At 37.2% G+C, this 16,216-nt stretch overlaps 3 protein-coding genes across 5 annotated transcripts; all 3 read left to right on the top strand.

Annotated features, from left to right (window-relative positions):
• The first annotated feature begins 1,630 nt into the window (after positions 1 to 1,630).
• On the top strand, positions 1,631 to 7,488 carry LOC129308492 (mitogen-activated protein kinase 15-like). 3 transcript variants are annotated; one of them, XM_054949615.1, is made up of 11 exons: positions 1,631 to 2,483; positions 3,236 to 3,644; positions 3,804 to 3,931; positions 4,011 to 4,070; positions 4,591 to 4,740; positions 4,829 to 4,984; positions 5,069 to 5,280; positions 5,736 to 5,837; positions 5,938 to 6,086; positions 6,226 to 6,371; positions 6,648 to 6,855. In XM_054949615.1, the coding sequence occupies exons 1-11, from the start codon at positions 2,460 to 2,462 to the stop codon at positions 6,708 to 6,710; spliced, it is 1,599 nt and encodes a 532-aa protein (XP_054805590.1). In that variant the 5' UTR covers positions 1,631 to 2,459; the 3' UTR covers positions 6,711 to 6,855. The 3 variants fall into 3 exon arrangements, with proteins under 3 accessions (XP_054805590.1, XP_054805589.1, XP_054805588.1); XM_054949614.1 differs by lacking the exon at positions 6,226 to 6,371 and adding an exon at positions 7,049 to 7,488 and having other exon boundaries at positions 1,634 to 2,483; positions 6,648 to 6,943; XM_054949613.1 differs by lacking the exon at positions 6,226 to 6,371 and having other exon boundaries at positions 1,635 to 2,483; positions 6,648 to 7,488.
• A 153-nt stretch (positions 7,489 to 7,641) lies between these two features.
• Positions 7,642 to 9,271, top strand: LOC129308493 (guanylate kinase 2, chloroplastic/mitochondrial-like). The gene has a single exon (XM_054949616.1). It carries the CDS (start codon positions 7,968 to 7,970, stop codon positions 8,886 to 8,888), a length of 921 nt encoding a protein of 306 aa, XP_054805591.1. The 5' UTR covers positions 7,642 to 7,967; the 3' UTR covers positions 8,889 to 9,271.
• A 3,491-nt stretch (positions 9,272 to 12,762) lies between these two features.
• On the top strand, positions 12,763 to 16,195 carry LOC129308489 (uncharacterized). Its single transcript, XM_054949609.1, has 2 exons — positions 12,763 to 15,344; positions 15,461 to 16,195. Exons 1-2 carry the CDS (start codon positions 13,296 to 13,298, stop codon positions 15,884 to 15,886), a joined length of 2,475 nt encoding a protein of 824 aa, XP_054805584.1. The 5' UTR covers positions 12,763 to 13,295; the 3' UTR covers positions 15,887 to 16,195.
• The last annotated feature ends 21 nt before the right edge of the window (positions 16,196 to 16,216 follow it).

Raw genomic sequence — 16,216 nt, 5'->3', positions numbered from 1 at the left:
AAGTAGCAAGTGAGCAAGGTGTATTATGAGAGAACGGGGGTAGAGAAAAGGAGAGTGACATAGTCCTTTGTTTGTCATAAAACTGGAGTGTGATGACTTGAACATTGAGCGAATGGGGAAAAGATGTAGTCCTTGGCATGGAGTAACGAGGAGGAGACGTAATCCTAACAAAATATAAACATGTTAGGAATTTTTTCACCAACATTTTTAAGGGTTAAGATATAAAAAAAAGGAAGACGAATGATTAAAAAGAAAAAAATGGATTGATGTGGGGTTAGAAACTTAGCATACCAACGGAGGAGATTGAAAACTATTAAAGGAAGGTGTTGCACCTAGCATTTGCCCTTTTTTTTTTTTTAAATGGAATGAAAAAAGGCCCACTTCTAATCAAGTTTCAAGTCATTCATGTAACTCCTTGATTATTTAAAACACGATGTAACGATGAGTTAAGGAATTATAATTTAGATTTCTTGTGCCTGTAGGATAATTTTTGGTGGAATGATACTTTTGTCAATGTCTGGTCATGATAATATCTCAAAAGGGATGACCATGGATGCTAGCCTCGTGTTGACTAGTCAAAATGAGGAGACTAATTGCATGTGGACAAATTTTGTGAAGGTACGACTATTGATGAATGAAAGGCAAATCATCATTTTAAAACTCAAAAATCAAATAAAAAATGAGGGTTCTAGTTTAAGGAAAAGGGACGGTAGCTTATGGGGTGAGATTTTCTGAGTTTTGGTTGAAAATCCAGTAAGGCTGAAAATTCAAGAGGGTTAAACATGCGAATATTGATTTGAGGTATGTGGCTTGGTTCCGGCTCCTCCTCTTCTATTTAACTAGTAGAAACTTAAGATTTATTAGGGGTTTCAATTGTTGGCACTACTCTGTCTTTAATAACATGTGATTTTTTAACTCCTTTTATTTTTTTGATAATGAAGATCAAATGTATGATTTTAAATTTTAAATTATAAAAATTTGAGATCCATTAATTTAAAATAATAAACATGATAATCTCTTAATAAATTAATCCCTTCTTTATCATAAATTACGGATTTACTCATATTTAAGAGTAAGGATTATTGCACCTTCTACCTGAAATGTTATCATAAAATATTTATGCCTTTCATCGAAAAGTGTTATTCAAACTTTCCACTTATATTTCACAAAAAGCAACTAATCAAGTTGAGAATATTATGGTTTTCCTCTTGTCCATTTCTGGCCACTGTAAGCTAAATATGGCAGTTGATGTAAAGTAATTGTCTTTCATTTAAATTAAATGACCGATTCTTCTCATGATTGGGACCGTTCGGTTGTAAATGGAAATAAAAGCGGCTTTTTTTTTTTTTTTGGGGTCACAGCTCATTTTTTTCTTTATTATAAAAATAATGAATTTTACTTTCTTTACATGTGATATGAAAATATATATTGTTATTTTTGGGTAATATATTTTTATATTAATATTGAATGCCAAATGACATTTGTTTTGCCTGATTAACCAAGCATTTCATTGAATTCAAACACTCAAAAAGAAAAGAGAAATCAAGTCTAAACGAAAGTGAAACATTAGGGAAGCCCTTGTCCTCTTAAATTCCACCCATATTTTTCGAATTATATTTTATAATGATCATTTTGATGTTCTCGTTCCCTTACGTCTCTCCCATGGCTCAGCACCACAGCCTTCCTGTTGGAGTAACGCGGTTTCTGTGAGATTCTCTTTCTGAGATCCGAAAGCTTTTTATTTCGTTTTTCCCCCCCTTGCCAACTCGGAAGAATTTTCAATTCCATTCCAATCCATCTTTTTCATGCTTCTTCTTTCACACCTTGTGCTGCTGCACGACCAACTAAGGAATCTCATTCTGCTTTTAAACCCCAAGTATTTCCCAGTATTTTATGTTCTTTTTCTAGCGCGTTAGACATCATCGCCATAGCGGATCCTTCATGATTAGTTTTTCCCGCTAATTTTAGCTCCGTGTTAGAATAAATCAGACTCTAACGTGATCTGCCACCGGGGGTTCTCCAGTTACATCTTGAGACTTCCACTGAATTGTCCTGGTTTAGCTGTATTGTAGTTGTTTCGCCTTCCAAGTTCTTTGGTTTAAATATACTGGTATTACAGTATATTTTCCGTTGTTTCAACTGTGGTTGCTATTGAAGCCGCCAAACAGTGCCCAATTCCTGTTCTTGTTTGTCTTCCTGTTTAGTGGCAACTCTCTTACAATTAGTTTTCTTTTCTTGCCATTTTATAGCGTGTTTGGACTTTCTACGTTGCATTTGATGAGTCCGTTATGATCCGGTTGTTGTAGCTCGACTTTACCGTTACTGGGGGATTATCACTTTTTCCTGGTTGTTGAACGGGAAGCGGGGGTTTGGTGATTTGGATTTTTGAGTTGAGAGAGCGCTGTTGGGCGCACCTATTGACATATATATATTTGACTGTTTTATGCTTAGTTACTACGATGCTGCCTGATCAAAGAAGAAAGGTAAAGTTACTCATCCTCTCTTGTTTATGTATGGATGCTCGCGCTTGCTTTAATTTGCATGGATTATTGAGTGATGGACTTAAGGGGAAATTGGGTGTCTGTCATGGATATATAACAGAATGATTAATGCTTGATTTATAATTTCTGCATTTCATGCATCACAAAATTTTTTCTAGCTTGATCGAGATTAGGCTGGTGTATGGCGCCTCCGTCTTGTCTTTCCCCGTTTCTATTTGGTAGTATTCTTCTTGTATATGTTCAGGCTTCCCTATATGCTTGCTTTGCTGGTTCTTATTTGAGGGACCTCCTGGTGAAAATTTTCTATCATTTTAGACTCGATTGCCATTTGTTTACTCTTGCAATATTTATTGTATCCCCAGGCTTTTGGAGCTAACTTATTGTCATTTTTTTTTAATTGGTCTACCGATAAGTTTGACATCCCAAATTGATTGGTGCTTTATTTTCATTTTATTGTTTAAAATTTGATTATTCTTGGTGAATTCTATAAGCATATCTTATACTTGAACACCGATTAAATAAACCATTTGTGTAGTGTAACATTGATGATTCTCATCTCCTAATGGCTAATGCTTTGGAGAAGATTTTTGCTTTACTTGTCCATGGATGGACACTAATTTCAGACTCCAACTTTGCAATATTTTTGCATATGGAACGTTTTTCTGTTCATTTGCTTGGTCTTTTCTTTTGTTACTATCTTGTGACAATTTTTCTGTTTTCTTGCGTTTCTGTAGTCCTCTGTGGATGTAGATTTCTTCACAGAATATGGTGAAGGCAGCAGATACAGAATAGAAGAAGTAATTGGTAAAGGAAGCTATGGTGTCGTTTGCTCTGCATATGATACACACACTGGAGAAAAAGTTGCAATAAAGAAGATCAATGATATATTTGAACATGTATCTGATGCCACCCGCATTCTTCGTGAGATTAAGCTTCTTAGACTCTTACGTCACCCAGACATTGTGGAGATCAAACATATATTGTTACCTCCCTCTAGGAGGGAATTCAAAGATATATACGTTGTTTTTGAGCTCATGGAATCTGATCTACATCAGGTCATTAAAGCAAATGATGATTTGACTCCAGAGCATTACCAATTTTTTCTCTATCAGCTTCTTCGAGGCTTGAAGTACATCCATACAGGTCATGATCATTATAGTTATAGTTTGAAGATCTATCCTAGTATGACTGTAGTAGCTTATGTTACTTTTCCTTTTGCAGATTAAAGGGCGTAATATAAACAACTAGATGCTAAATTATTTGATTATTCTGGCTGATTTTGGACTTCTTAATGTCTTGTAGCTAATGTTTTTCACCGAGATCTAAAGCCAAAAAACATTTTAGCAAATGCTGACTGTAAACTTAAGATCTGTGACTTTGGACTTGCCAGAGTAACTTTTAATGATACGCCAACTGCCATATTCTGGACTGTAAGAATTTCCTCGACTATCAATGTGAACATACCTTCTTTCTTTATTTGTCTTCTCATTCTCACTTGTTTGTTGACAGGATTATGTCGCAACAAGATGGTATAGGGCTCCTGAATTGTGTGGATCCTTCTTCTCCAAGGTGCAGCATGTTTTTACACTTTTATTTAAGATCATTTATCTCTTAGACAGATTTGTACCCCAGCTTATGGGTTCGTTACAGTTTTCCTGTGAGCAAACCCATGTGGCATGTAACTTCTCTCTAATTGGTCATAAAACAGTAATTTGTTAGATGTGATGTGCTGCCAGAGAGCATGATTTCCTCCCTTTCTGTAACGCCTACGAATTATCTTTCTTTACCATGCACAATAGAATGTGATAAAAAAGATGGAAAGGAAGATGTAATGGAATGTTACTATAATGTTACATTGCTGATTATAATTATTCTTATTATCTTTGCTGTATACTAATACATTTCATAGTGCATTGTTGCCGTTTGTTTTGTCACAAATTAAATAGTAGGTTGTTCATGTTTGTGAAATCAACCTTGAGGATGGTTGTTTTGTTTTTCTGTTCATCTTTTAGGCTCATTATCCCATTCTCAGTAAATATATGCAGTCATGATATGTTTCTGTATTCTAATATTTACTATTTTCCCCCAGTATACACCAGCCATAGATATTTGGAGTATTGGCTGTATATTTGCAGAACTTTTGACTGGAAAACCTCTTTTCCCGGGGAAGAATGTTGTCCATCAACTAGACCTTATGACTGATCTTCTTGGAACACCATCTCCTGAAGCCATTGCTAGGGTCTGTTGTTTGGTTGCTCTTGCTTGTATGCTATTTTTTGTGTACTTTTTTTTTTTTAAAATTTACTGACTTGGAATTATATTAACAGGTAAGAAATGAGAAAGCTCGGAGATATTTGAGTAGCATGCGAAAGAAGAAGCCAGTTCCTTTGTCCCAGAAGTTTCCTAATGCAGATCCCCTGGCTCTTCGTTTGTTAGAAAGAATGCTAGCATTTGAGCCCAAGGATCGACCAACAGCTGAAGAGGTTGGCTGATTATCCATGCATCTACTGTTCACTCCCCTCGTAATATCTATTTCTGATAGGGCATATCATGTTGAATTTCATCAGGCTTTAGCAGACCCATATTTTAAAGGCTTGGCCAAAGTTGAAAGGGAGCCTTTTGCTCAGCCTGTTAGCAAGATGGAATTTGAATTTGAGAGGCGTAGAATTACAAAGGAAGATGTACGGGAGCTCATATATCGAGAGATTTTGGAGTACCATCCAAAGATGCTGAAGGAATATTTAGAGGGAGCAGAGCCAACTAATTTCATGTATCCAAGGTATTGTTGTCTAACCCTATCTGTTGGATGAAACACATTTTATAAATTTTATATAACCTACACAGTTGGGGATTTCTTTCACTTCACATTGTCAATTAAACTGTTGAGTGTCTCTTTCTCCAGCACATTTTCTTAATGTTACCATTTGCTAGAATTTTGGGAAAAAAGTTATGGCTTGAATAAATGTTAATAATCTATGTTGACAGTATTTTAAAATCCATGCAATTATGCATTTCATTTAGATATTTACAGACTTACATTATGTTGACGCATGCTGCTTAGTTTCTTTTTACTTCAGAAATTTTGCTTGGATTATGCTTGTTAGAGTGTAAGATTACTTTATTGTAATTGGGTTTTCAAGCATCTTCAAGAGATCTGTAATCCCTAAATTCCATTTGGGTAGTTTATCAGCCTTATATTTCCCAACGTTTTGTCCTCATATCTATTTTGAACAGCGCTGTGGACCACTTCAAGAAGCAATTTGCATATCTTGAGGAGCACTACGGTAAAGGTGGAACAGTTGCCCCACCTGAGAGGCAACATGCATCATTGCCCAGGTTTTCTTTTAGTTAGTATTAATGATTTTGTTACGTGGCTTGCTTCTATGGGTATTTACCTATTCTTGACCACTTCACTGATTTGAGGTTGTGCATGCAGACCATGTGTGTTATATTCAGATAACTCAATACAGGATACAGCTGAGGTTGCAGACAATCTCTCCAAGTGTAGCATCAAGGAAATGGGGAAGCCACCCATAGATAGGAGCAGTGGTGCTCCAGTGACTCGGCTTGCTCAAAATGTTCAAGGTTTGACACATTTTGCCCCTCATCTTCCCCCTCCCCCTTTCTCCCTTCCTCTCATACATGCACAGCATCCAAAACAGCGTTCTGTTTTCTTGGAGCTTGTTTCAAATTCTTTTACCAGCAGTGGAACCATTATCATCAGTTATGAGATCGTGCCGTAACTTTATCTTGTGCCATATGATGGTCAATTTGCGTGTGAGTGGAGCTGAAAGCAACTGGATTAATGGCTTGCATTTTTGTGACTGTATTCTCTTTGCTGGACGTGCGTGTGCAGTTGCACACCCCCATGTAAGGATGCGAGCGTAAGATGGTTTACAGTCAATGGAACATCACAATTTTTGTTTTTTTGTTTGTTAATAGAATGCAAGCCGTGAATTTGCCACATTCTATGCATACATTGTCCTTCATCCCTCCCATCATATATCTTTGGATATAAATATATCTGGAGATCCTTGTATTTGAGCAGATGCTCCTTGCTTTTCTTTTTTTTTCTTTTTTCTCTTTTCCTGCTTCTTGGACTTGTTTTTCGCCCCCAGCTCATACTTTTGCGACTACTCGGTTCAGGTATTGCTGCAAGGCCTGGGAAAGTTGTTGGTTCTGTATTGCTATACAACAATTGTGGGGTAGTGGCAACAGCGGAGGCTCTTGAACAACGGAGGGTAACCAGAAACCCCTCTGTTCCAGCCCAATATGCTGCTTCAAGTTGTTCATATCCTAGAAGAAACCCAAGCTGTAAAAGTGAGAGGGCAGAAGATGTTGGGATCGAAACTTCTAGTGGAATGCAGCCAAAGCCTCAGTATATGGCAAGAAAAGTTGCTGCTGCTCAAACTGGAGCTGGTGATCGTTGGTATTGATTCTGGGTATGTTGAATATGTGGCCAACCTCTGCCTTGTGCCATGCAACTCTGATGTCTGGATTCATGTCCTGCACCTAATCCAAGGTTGATCATCTAAATTCAAATTTAGGTGGAATGATCTTAATCCTGCATGCTATCATCAACTGGAGAGCTGAAGAGACTGAAGTCTGAAGATTTCGGCTGCCGCTTCCTTACATCTTGCAATCCGCACCACCAATTTAAAGTTTTGAAGGGGTTCACGGGGTTTGTTTGATGATTTTCTAGCATTTTCGATCCATTTATAATACGACATGAAAGATACTAAAAGCCATGAAATTGAGGCAGATCAACTGCTGCCTACAAAACCGAGCTGTTCTCCTCATTGCAGAATTGACGTGGATACTTTTGCCCTTGTACCTTGGGCCATAGCAAAGCAATGATACTGTATTTTTTTTCCCCCTGTTCCACAGGTCTGCTTGCAGTTCAAATAATTAATTCTTTCCCTTTAAAGTGTACCATGGCTTGTTAGAAACTGGTTCTGTTGGTGGCAAAGAAGCAAATTTGATACAACCAGTGTTGCAACCCTTAAATTCTTCACATCGAGTGCTTGCTATATTTCTATTGCACAAACAGTAAATTAAGGTGCTTGCCCCCCCGTTAATTTTGCGAGTTTATATGGATGAATATATTTATTGCCTTACCGGGAAATGTTATCACCTGCCAATTTAACCCTAGAGATTAAAGAGTCATTTGATGAAGGGAGGCAAATCAAGTAGCCATTGTCAAATCAAGTATGAAGTTTGTTTTCTGTTCCCTTACTTCTTGTTCATCCATAGACACGCTATAACAATGATCTTCTGCGACCTCTAATGGTAGCTGCATAAAAGTTTGCTCCAGTATTTCTATTAACGTCGCTCACATTCTGGTCAAGGGATAAATGAGAATAAAGCTCCCTCGCACTGGCCCTGATGAACTTCACGATCCAAGAAACTTCGATTTTTCGTCCAGATTGGGCAAGCATTTGATAAGCTTCGACCAGCGTTGCCCTCATGTTTCGCTGGCTATTCTACACTTCTCTCTCGCACTCCAATCTTCACCAGCGTTACCTTCTTTCAATTTCTCGCAGAAACTTTCAGAACACTAGCACTCTCCCGGTTCCTACACTCAATGGGCTCAGAGACTCTTGCGCCGTCGAAAGACTTCAGAATTTTGAATCATTCCGGCGATTTTCTTCTCCGTGTTCCCAAATGGCTCATTCCCAGAAAAACCTATCGGCTTCCATCCCTGCTGCTGACAAAGCCGATCGGTCTGAGCTGCTTCGTTCTCTCGAATCATCTCTAGGTTCTTCGTTTAGCTCAGACTCGCTCCTCCCAAATCCTAATCCACAGATTATAGTCATTAGCGGGCCCAGCGGGGTTGGTAAATACGCTGTGATCAAGAAGCTAAAGGAAACTCGAGAGGATCTTCGCTTCGTGGTCACTGCAACGAGCCGAGCGAAACGCCCCGGTGAAGTGGATGGGAAAGACTACTGCTTCGTGACCAAGGATGAGTTTCTTTCCATGGTTGAGCGAGATGAGCTTCTGGAGTACGCACTTGTTTATGGTGATTACAAGGGTGTACCAAAGCAGCAAATTCGAGACTATGTGGGTAAAGGGTATGATATTGTGTTGAGGGTTGATATTCAGGGGGCTCAAACACTGCAGAGAATTCTTGGTAAATCGGCGGTTTTCATATTTCTTGTGGCTGAAAATGAAATGGCAATGGTCGAGAGGTTGGTAGATAGAAAAACAGAAACTGCAGAGTCGCTACTTGTAAGGATTGCCTCGGCTAGGGAGGAGGTGAAGCATGTTAACAGGTTTGATTACGTAGTTGTGAATGGAAAAGGGAAGCTTGAGAATGCTGTCAAACAAGTGAAGTCCATTATTGATGCAGAGAAAGCAAAGTTCCAGCACAGGATTGATCAAAGATAGTTAAGGTCTTCTCCAGCAATGAGCTTATATTGTTCTAAGCCCTTTCTTTATTATTTCAACACATTTTTTTTCTTTGTCCGCTCCAGTTCCAAGGAAGTGCTAACTTCTTTTGCCATACTAAGTGACCCTGGCAGCTCTAGGAAGTGTTTTTATGCTTTATGATACTAATCTTATTCATCTGCCCCCTTTTGGCCCAAACTTAATCCTGGGGCTTTAGGAAGCAAACCAAGCACATGGTAAGTTGGGATCATGGATATATGAACAGATTATAGGGATGACTACATAAATGGATTAGACTTTGTGTTGCAGGAAAAAATCCCTGTGGTTGGGTCTGTGTTCTCTTTTCTATCTTTATGGCACGCACCTTGTTCGTTGAGTCTTTATTCTGTAGACTGTAGCTTTATTCTCTTCATGGCTTCTGTTGCTCAATCAAAATCTGTGACTTTCAATTGAGCCAATCTGTTTGCTCTGTGTTGACTTTTGACTTACATGCACTCTAGATTCTACGAGAATGCAGACTCTTCATTTCATATCCCCTTCCTCCTCCCTCACTTTTTTCTTGTTTTCATTGAACTCTTAAAAGTTGTGCTATTCATTGAGACATAAGATGTGCTTTTCTATTCATGACTTATAAACAGTACATGTGTTATCATAAATTTTATCTTATATTTATTGTTTTGTTATTATATATCTTCTCTGTGTTGACTTTTGACTTGCATGTAATCTAGAATTCAGACTCTTCATTCCATTTCCCCTTCCTCCCCCCTCGCTTTTTTCTTGTTTTCATTGAACTCTTAAAGGTTAAAGATTGTTGTGCGCATTTGCGGAGAGATTGAGATGAAGTTGTACTATTCATGATGTGTCTTATCATAAATGTTAGGGAGAATCATATTAAAGGATCACTCAGCCAAATTATTTCCAAACAAAGATCAATATGTAAAATATTGTGATTAAAATGGGAATGTGGACTTTTTTTTTTTAAGAATAAAACTTGTTAGTCTTTGTTTGCCATCAATTTGCTTGAGTGGTCTTTGATTGAGATTCTCCTTGAATTTTATCATATATTTATTGATATGTTGTTATATATCTTCCGGGTGTAAGCTTTCTAAACTAAACATCAGCAGACTACAGTGCCCCAATTCAAATAGTGCATTAATGTACTTTGACAACCGCAATAGTACATAGATGAGGTCTCATAAAGATTGAGATATTGTACTTGGTCATAATCCAGACAACGGAAAATTTTAGGCTCTAGCATATGGGATATGGGATATGGGCAAGTAACTGGTTGAGAAAAAGTAGAAGAAAGGCGAACGAGACTGCTCTCTCTTTGTGGCTATCTTGCATTGCTATTGGGGCATATCATTGCTCATTTGTGATCAAAATTGCAGAAGCTACATATAACACTACAAGAAGCTGGAAACAGAATCTTATCCAACTTCGAGTTGATCTCTGGGAATTAGGATCTCTATTATGAAGTGCATGTTTGCATGGATTAGTTCACGAATTGTGATTGCTGTACCTCAAGAGTAAAGAATTGTCGCTCTTTGCTGCATTTTGTTTGCATGATTAAAGCAGAGTGAGAAGAAAATAATAGCAATCACCTCAATTTATGATTTAATAGTAAAAGTTATATTTGATTATTCGGGTTCTCGTCCCTTAGAAGTGCTTTAGTAGGCTTGCCTCAATTAAGTCTGTTGATTTAATGTAGACCATAAATGGACCAAATTCCTTAAATTATTTTCATTTTTAATGTTGGTTTAAACCCCCACTCTGGGGAGACTAGAGTTGCACAAAGCGTTTCGTTTCTTAGATGGGCTTCTAAAAAATAGGGTTTAGCGAGAGATGATGTGTATAATGAATTAATGATTAAGAGTTTAGAAGAAATCTATGCATTTTGGCCTTGTATAAAGGTTTTAATTTTAAACTAAGTTTGAAAAGAATTACCCCTAGTATTTGTTTGTGGTTATATCGGTTTGGTAGGATATAATGTAGTGCCTGTTTGAATAAAACATAAAATTAATTTTTAAGTGAGAGTTATTCAAACAACAATTTTTTAAGTAATTGATTATTAGTCAAAAAATTAATTTTTAATATAATCTTCCAAAGGCAAGGCAGCTTCCCAGGATCAAAAATCAACGTTTTATATAATTTTACTATTACAATATTAATATAATTTAAACTTTTATAATCAATCAAATATATAATTTAAATAATATATTTTACTTTTTAAATAAAATTTAACAAATTTAATAATATTATATAAATTTATTAATAATTTAATTTTAAAAAGAAATGTTTTTTATAGTAATTTGTATAGTTAAAGTTGACTCTTACTCAATCATCCAAACATCTTCAGTTAAAATTAATTTTTTTAAAAATAATATTTAAACAGATTGTGTTATAATATAATTAATTATAATTAAAATCAATCATATTAATCAATCATCTACATAATTAATTATATTCAACTAAAATTTAAATCGACCAGTAGTGTGTTCCTTTGGATGCTGTTCTGCAATTAATGTCATTTTCCTTTTTTCTGTTCTCATTTCTTGGCCCCCAAGCTTCATCAAAGAATGCTTTGACGGAATTGATGAAGATATCTCTCAATTGCTTAACTGCAATACACACACAAAGACACACCCTTTATCAAGAACTGGATTAGAGGCAATAAGGTGGTCTACGAAGATATTGTCAAGAGTTGGGTCCCTCATTATATGTATGAAAATGATTCTATTGAAAGAAGTGAAGTCCATTTTTATAATCTTTTACACTTTGAAAATTTGATGATAAATATGCATGCATGACAAAATAACATTAATGATCTAATGTAGCCCTTCTGGTTTGGTGTGGTCATTAGAAGCGAAGGCGTTTAGGGAGGGACAATGAGTGCATAGAGAGAGAAGGGTCCCATTTCAAGCCTTGAAAGGCTCACACTTTTTTGTCGTGGTCAGCGTTTAAGCCTTAGCTTCCAATATTAGACTTTTCTTCCTTAACCCGATTGTACAAGCTACAGTGATACGCACACTGTCACATGTGGAAGGAAAGATTGTCAAATGCTAATCTAAGGCAAGTGATGTGTTATTGTTATAATAAAATAAGCACATTCATGTGATTAAATTACTCGCACGTACAGTGTCTGGTTGTCACTAATCAAATCCTAAAACTATCTTTTAACGTGTTGAGCCAAAATTAGGAAAATGGCTTGATTATATTCTTTCTTATTTTGTCGTCTACCTGGTTTTCTTCGACGAAGCAAACCCTTTTTTTTTTTAAATTTAATTTATGTGATTGGTAATAAATGTTGTCAGCTAACTTTCTAAGATAAGCATCCTTATCGAGAAAGAGACACGTTAAACCCCTGTAGCTAAAGAAACAATCCTCTCTGAGCTTTCATGCCTCGACTTGCCATTTCGTTCATAAAATGATAAAATGACAAAAGTCCAGACCCAAGTCAACGTCAGACTTCTTAGTTTCAATTTTAATAAATTTAATTATATACACACACGCATTCATATTTGTGTTAACCTTAAAGCCAGGAATAAATCAGGCTACTTGTTTAAGTATTTTTATCCTTAAAAATAAAGTATTTTAATTTTTAAATTAAACTTAGACTTTAAAACATGCACATCACTTATTTTTAATTTGTAAATATTATAATTTGTATTTTAGAGAATAAATATGTAATATTATGACATAAAAAATTAAATTTTTAAAAGTAAAAAATTCCAAAAATAAAAATAAATAAAAAAGGGTTTCTAGGCTAAGCTCAAGAGTCAAGACTCGATAAAAGCTGGCATAAAAAAAATTGATCAATTTTAAAGTAATCCGGCTTTGAAGTATGAACCTAAAGGGGACTGGTCCGCCTATTTACATACACCAGTTAACCTCTGCAATTTTCCACGGAGAAAAATGCAAGGAAGAGAAGGAACTTTTTCCAGAGACAAACACGAGAGAGAGAAGTAAACCATTTTGTTTATTTAAAAAGAAGAAGAAGAAGAAGTAAACCATTTTCCAAGTTGATGGGGGGTGTTCTGCTGACGACATTTCGTAAGATACTTCTTCGAACATTAACTGAAAAGAGAACCTTAAAGTTACTCTTTTCCCGACGTACCCTCATCACAATGCCGTGCTTCACAATTACTTTTTCTCGTATAAAAACCCGCCTGTCAATAATCAACTCGTTTCTCTTCAACACAACCTTTTCTGAGATTCAATCACCACCTACGTTTCTCTTCCCCATTTTATTTATATCACGACCACCCTTTTGTGATCTTTGATAGATAGAAAACACAAGTGCATAACCCACTTCCCAATTCACCGTTTTTCTCTCTTCAACACTTACCTTAATGTGATTGCCTTAATGTGATCTCTGACAGAAAGATACAAACTTCAGTCCACCATATGGATCAGAGGCATTCAAGGGAAGGAGAGGGAATCAGCAGCATTCACATACAAGTTCCAGAAACCAAAGCGCTGAGTGGAATGAGCAGCACAAAAGGCCCCCCCTCAATGTCTGAACCGCGAGAACTTGGCAACGCTGAAGATCGAGCGTCTCCAAAAGCCTCCACGATGCGAGCACCAGAGAAGAAGCTGACTCTCTTTGCTCTGAGACTCGCAGTGCTTGAAAAATCAGCAACAGGTTTAGGAACGCTTGGATTCATATGGGCCACTGTGGTTCTTCTTGGTGGTTTCGCTATTACCTTGGACAAAACCGATTTCTGGTTCATCACAATCATTTTGTTAATTGAAGGGACTAGGATTTTCAGCAGAAGCCACGAGCTTGAGTGGCAGCACCAAGCCACATGGTCTCTGACTGATGCTGGATTCTATAGTTTCAGGATTCTGAGTTCTAGTTCAAGATTCTTCTTTCAAAGTATAAAGCGTCTTTTCAAGCCAGTGAAGAAGAGTAAGCAGAACCAGAGAGAAATAAAGGAGGAGGAGGTTAATGGGGTAACACCTAAGAAGTGGGACACTCCTAGGACACCAACTAGGACGTGGACAAGCTCAGATGTTCCGTTTCTGCCATATGCCAAATGGGTTTTTGCTGCTAGCAATATCAGTAAGATTCTTTATTGGCTCCAGCTTCTCTCTGCTTCAGCTTGTGTGGTTCTTTCGTTGATAAAACTTGTCAAGCATAACTATGGAGATATAGAAAAGGGAGACTCTGATAAAAGAAATAGAGCATCTGCTCTGAATATCTTCTATGCATTAGCTCTCGCTGAGGCTTTGTTGTTTCTGATGGAAAAAGCTTACTGGGAATGGAAGGTTAGCTATTGTAAGCTTTTGGAAGAGGTGAACGCTGAATGTGAATTGGAGCAATCAGGAATAGTGTCAATTAGAAGATTCTTTTATGATGCCTATTCAAGATGTATCAATGGAAGCGTATTTGATGGCTTAAAAATGGACATGGTTAGTTTTGCTATGGAACTTCTGTCTTCAGAATCCCCCGATGAGCAGCTCATCGGGGCGAGGATCCTTCGCCAGTTTGCCAAAAGCTGTCAGTTTTCTGATGATACACTGCAAAAGATTGGGATTTCTATATCAGTAATTGAAAGATTGGTTGAGATGCTGAATTTGACAGACTATAAAGAAGAAGAATTAAGACAGTCATCTGCAGAAATTTTGACAAGACTTGCCGGCAAGAGGCAGAATTCTCATAGAATAGCAGGAATTCCAGGAGCAATGGAATCTATATCTTCTCTTCTCCACAATAACAGGAACCATATTCCTGCAGCTGATGAAATTGGAGAGAAGAAACTCATCTTTGATCATCCAAATTATGGTTTTTGGACATTCAACCTTCTGGGACTAGCAATTCTGAAAAGACTTGCTCGTGATCATGATAATTGTGGAAAGATTGGAAATACCAGAGGCCTGTTACCAAAGATCATAGACTTCACACATATTGAAGAAAGGACATTGAAGAATGAAACTGTTCTTGATTCCCAAATAAAGACGGTCAAGAGATCTCTACAGTTGGTGAAGATGCTGGCCAACACAACAGGCACTAACGGGAAGCTTCTTAGAAAAGAGATTTCTGAGATAGTTTTCACAATCAGCAACATCAGAGATATACTAAGGTATGGAGAGAAACATCCCGAGTTACAGGAACTTGGGATAGGGATTTTAACCAGTCTAGCATTGGAAGAGGAGGCAACAGAGAGAATTGGAGGTACTGGTGGGGTGCTCAAGGAATTGTTTAACTTGTTCTTCAAAGTAAGTCGGAACCGAGTGATGACTGTTGCTGGCGAGGCCCTGGCAATGCTGGTATTAGAAAGCAAAAGTAACTGTCATCGTGTTTTAAAGTTGAAAGTATTGGGAAGGCTTGTGGAATCGTTGAAAGATCCATTGCTTCGCGTCAATGCTGCTAGAATTCTAAGAAATTTATGTATCTATAGTGGATCAGAATACTTCAACCAGCTAAAGGAAGTAACAAATGCAGCGCCCACAGTAAGTCTGTCCTGTTCTCAGTTTGGTCCTGGTAGTTTCACAATTTCCACCTTTGTCTGTTCTAGTTTTAATCATTTTTGTCTAATCTTTGATGATATTTTGACAAATTCCTGCAGATTCTTCGAGACATCTTGTTGGAAGAGAACAAGGTACAAGAAGTGATGGTTGGACTGGCAGCATATGCTTTCAAGTTTCTGAGTTCTGAAGAATCAAGCATTGTATATGAAGAAGCTGGAACTACAGAGGTTCAAATAGCATATAAAATGATCCAGATTCTGCGGAAACACCAATATCCGCCAACCAAGGTACCAAGGATAAGGAGGTTTGTGATAGAGTTGGCCATTTGGATGATGAAAGACAAACCAGAAAACAGAACTACCTTCAAGAATCTGGAGATGGAGGAGGTGTTGGAGTGTGTATTAGAGACTACGTCAGAGCTTGAAAGCTTCAATGTCTTCTCCGGTACAGTTGGACTGAACAGGCACAATACAACAATTCATTCACTGGTTGAGACAGCATTGAAGCTGATGGAAGATAGGTAAAAAACAAAAAAAATGGAACACCCTTATTCATTTTAGCTCAGAAATAATTGTAGATGTTTGGAATACTCTCGTTGATTCTGCGAGAATGCGGGTAACTCTAAGCACGCATGCTTAGTCTCATTTAAGATACCATAGCAGTGGCCTCCTCCATCACCCCAAGAACCTATAAATTTTCATTGTAACTCGTTGCACCTACTTTTAACGCACAACTTGACTCATGTAACGTGCGCATTCCTGATATTTTGAATTTGTATTTATTTTAATAATGATTTGAAGGCCACTGCTAAATGAACACTTATATGCAGAAAAACCAAATAGTATAATTTGTTA

Source organism: Prosopis cineraria, unplaced genomic scaffold (assembly GCF_029017545.1).
Source record: "Prosopis cineraria cultivar Desert tree isolate PC_DT_omini unplaced genomic scaffold, ASM2901754v1 PC4, whole genome shotgun sequence".
Lineage (NCBI taxonomy): Eukaryota > Viridiplantae > Streptophyta > Magnoliopsida > Fabales > Fabaceae > Prosopis > Prosopis cineraria.
Note: the sequence above shows the minus strand (reverse complement) of the source record. Positions and strands in the feature narration are given on the sequence as shown.

What these genes read in the sequence shown, in the direction of transcription:
- LOC129308492 (XM_054949614.1), top strand. Translation starts at nt 2,460, where the DNA reads ATGCTGCCTGATCAAAGAAGAAAG. An exon ending in CTCCTGAAGCCATTGCTAGG is followed by an intron (nt 4,741 to 4,828) that starts GTCTGTTGTTTG and finishes TTATATTAACAG; the next exon opens with GTAAGAAATGAGAAAGCTCG. An exon ending in CAACATGCATCATTGCCCAG is followed by an intron (nt 5,838 to 5,937) that starts GTTTTCTTTTAG and finishes TTGTGCATGCAG; the next exon opens with ACCATGTGTGTTATATTCAG.
- LOC129308493 (XM_054949616.1), top strand. Translation starts at nt 7,968, where the DNA reads ATGTTTCGCTGGCTATTCTACACTTCTCTCTCGCACTCCAATCTTCAC.
- LOC129308489 (XM_054949609.1), top strand. Translation starts at nt 13,296, where the DNA reads ATGGATCAGAGGCATTCAAGGGAAGGAGAGGGAATCAGCAGCATTCAC. An exon ending in TAACAAATGCAGCGCCCACA is followed by an intron (nt 15,345 to 15,460) that starts GTAAGTCTGTCC and finishes AAATTCCTGCAG; the next exon opens with ATTCTTCGAGACATCTTGTT.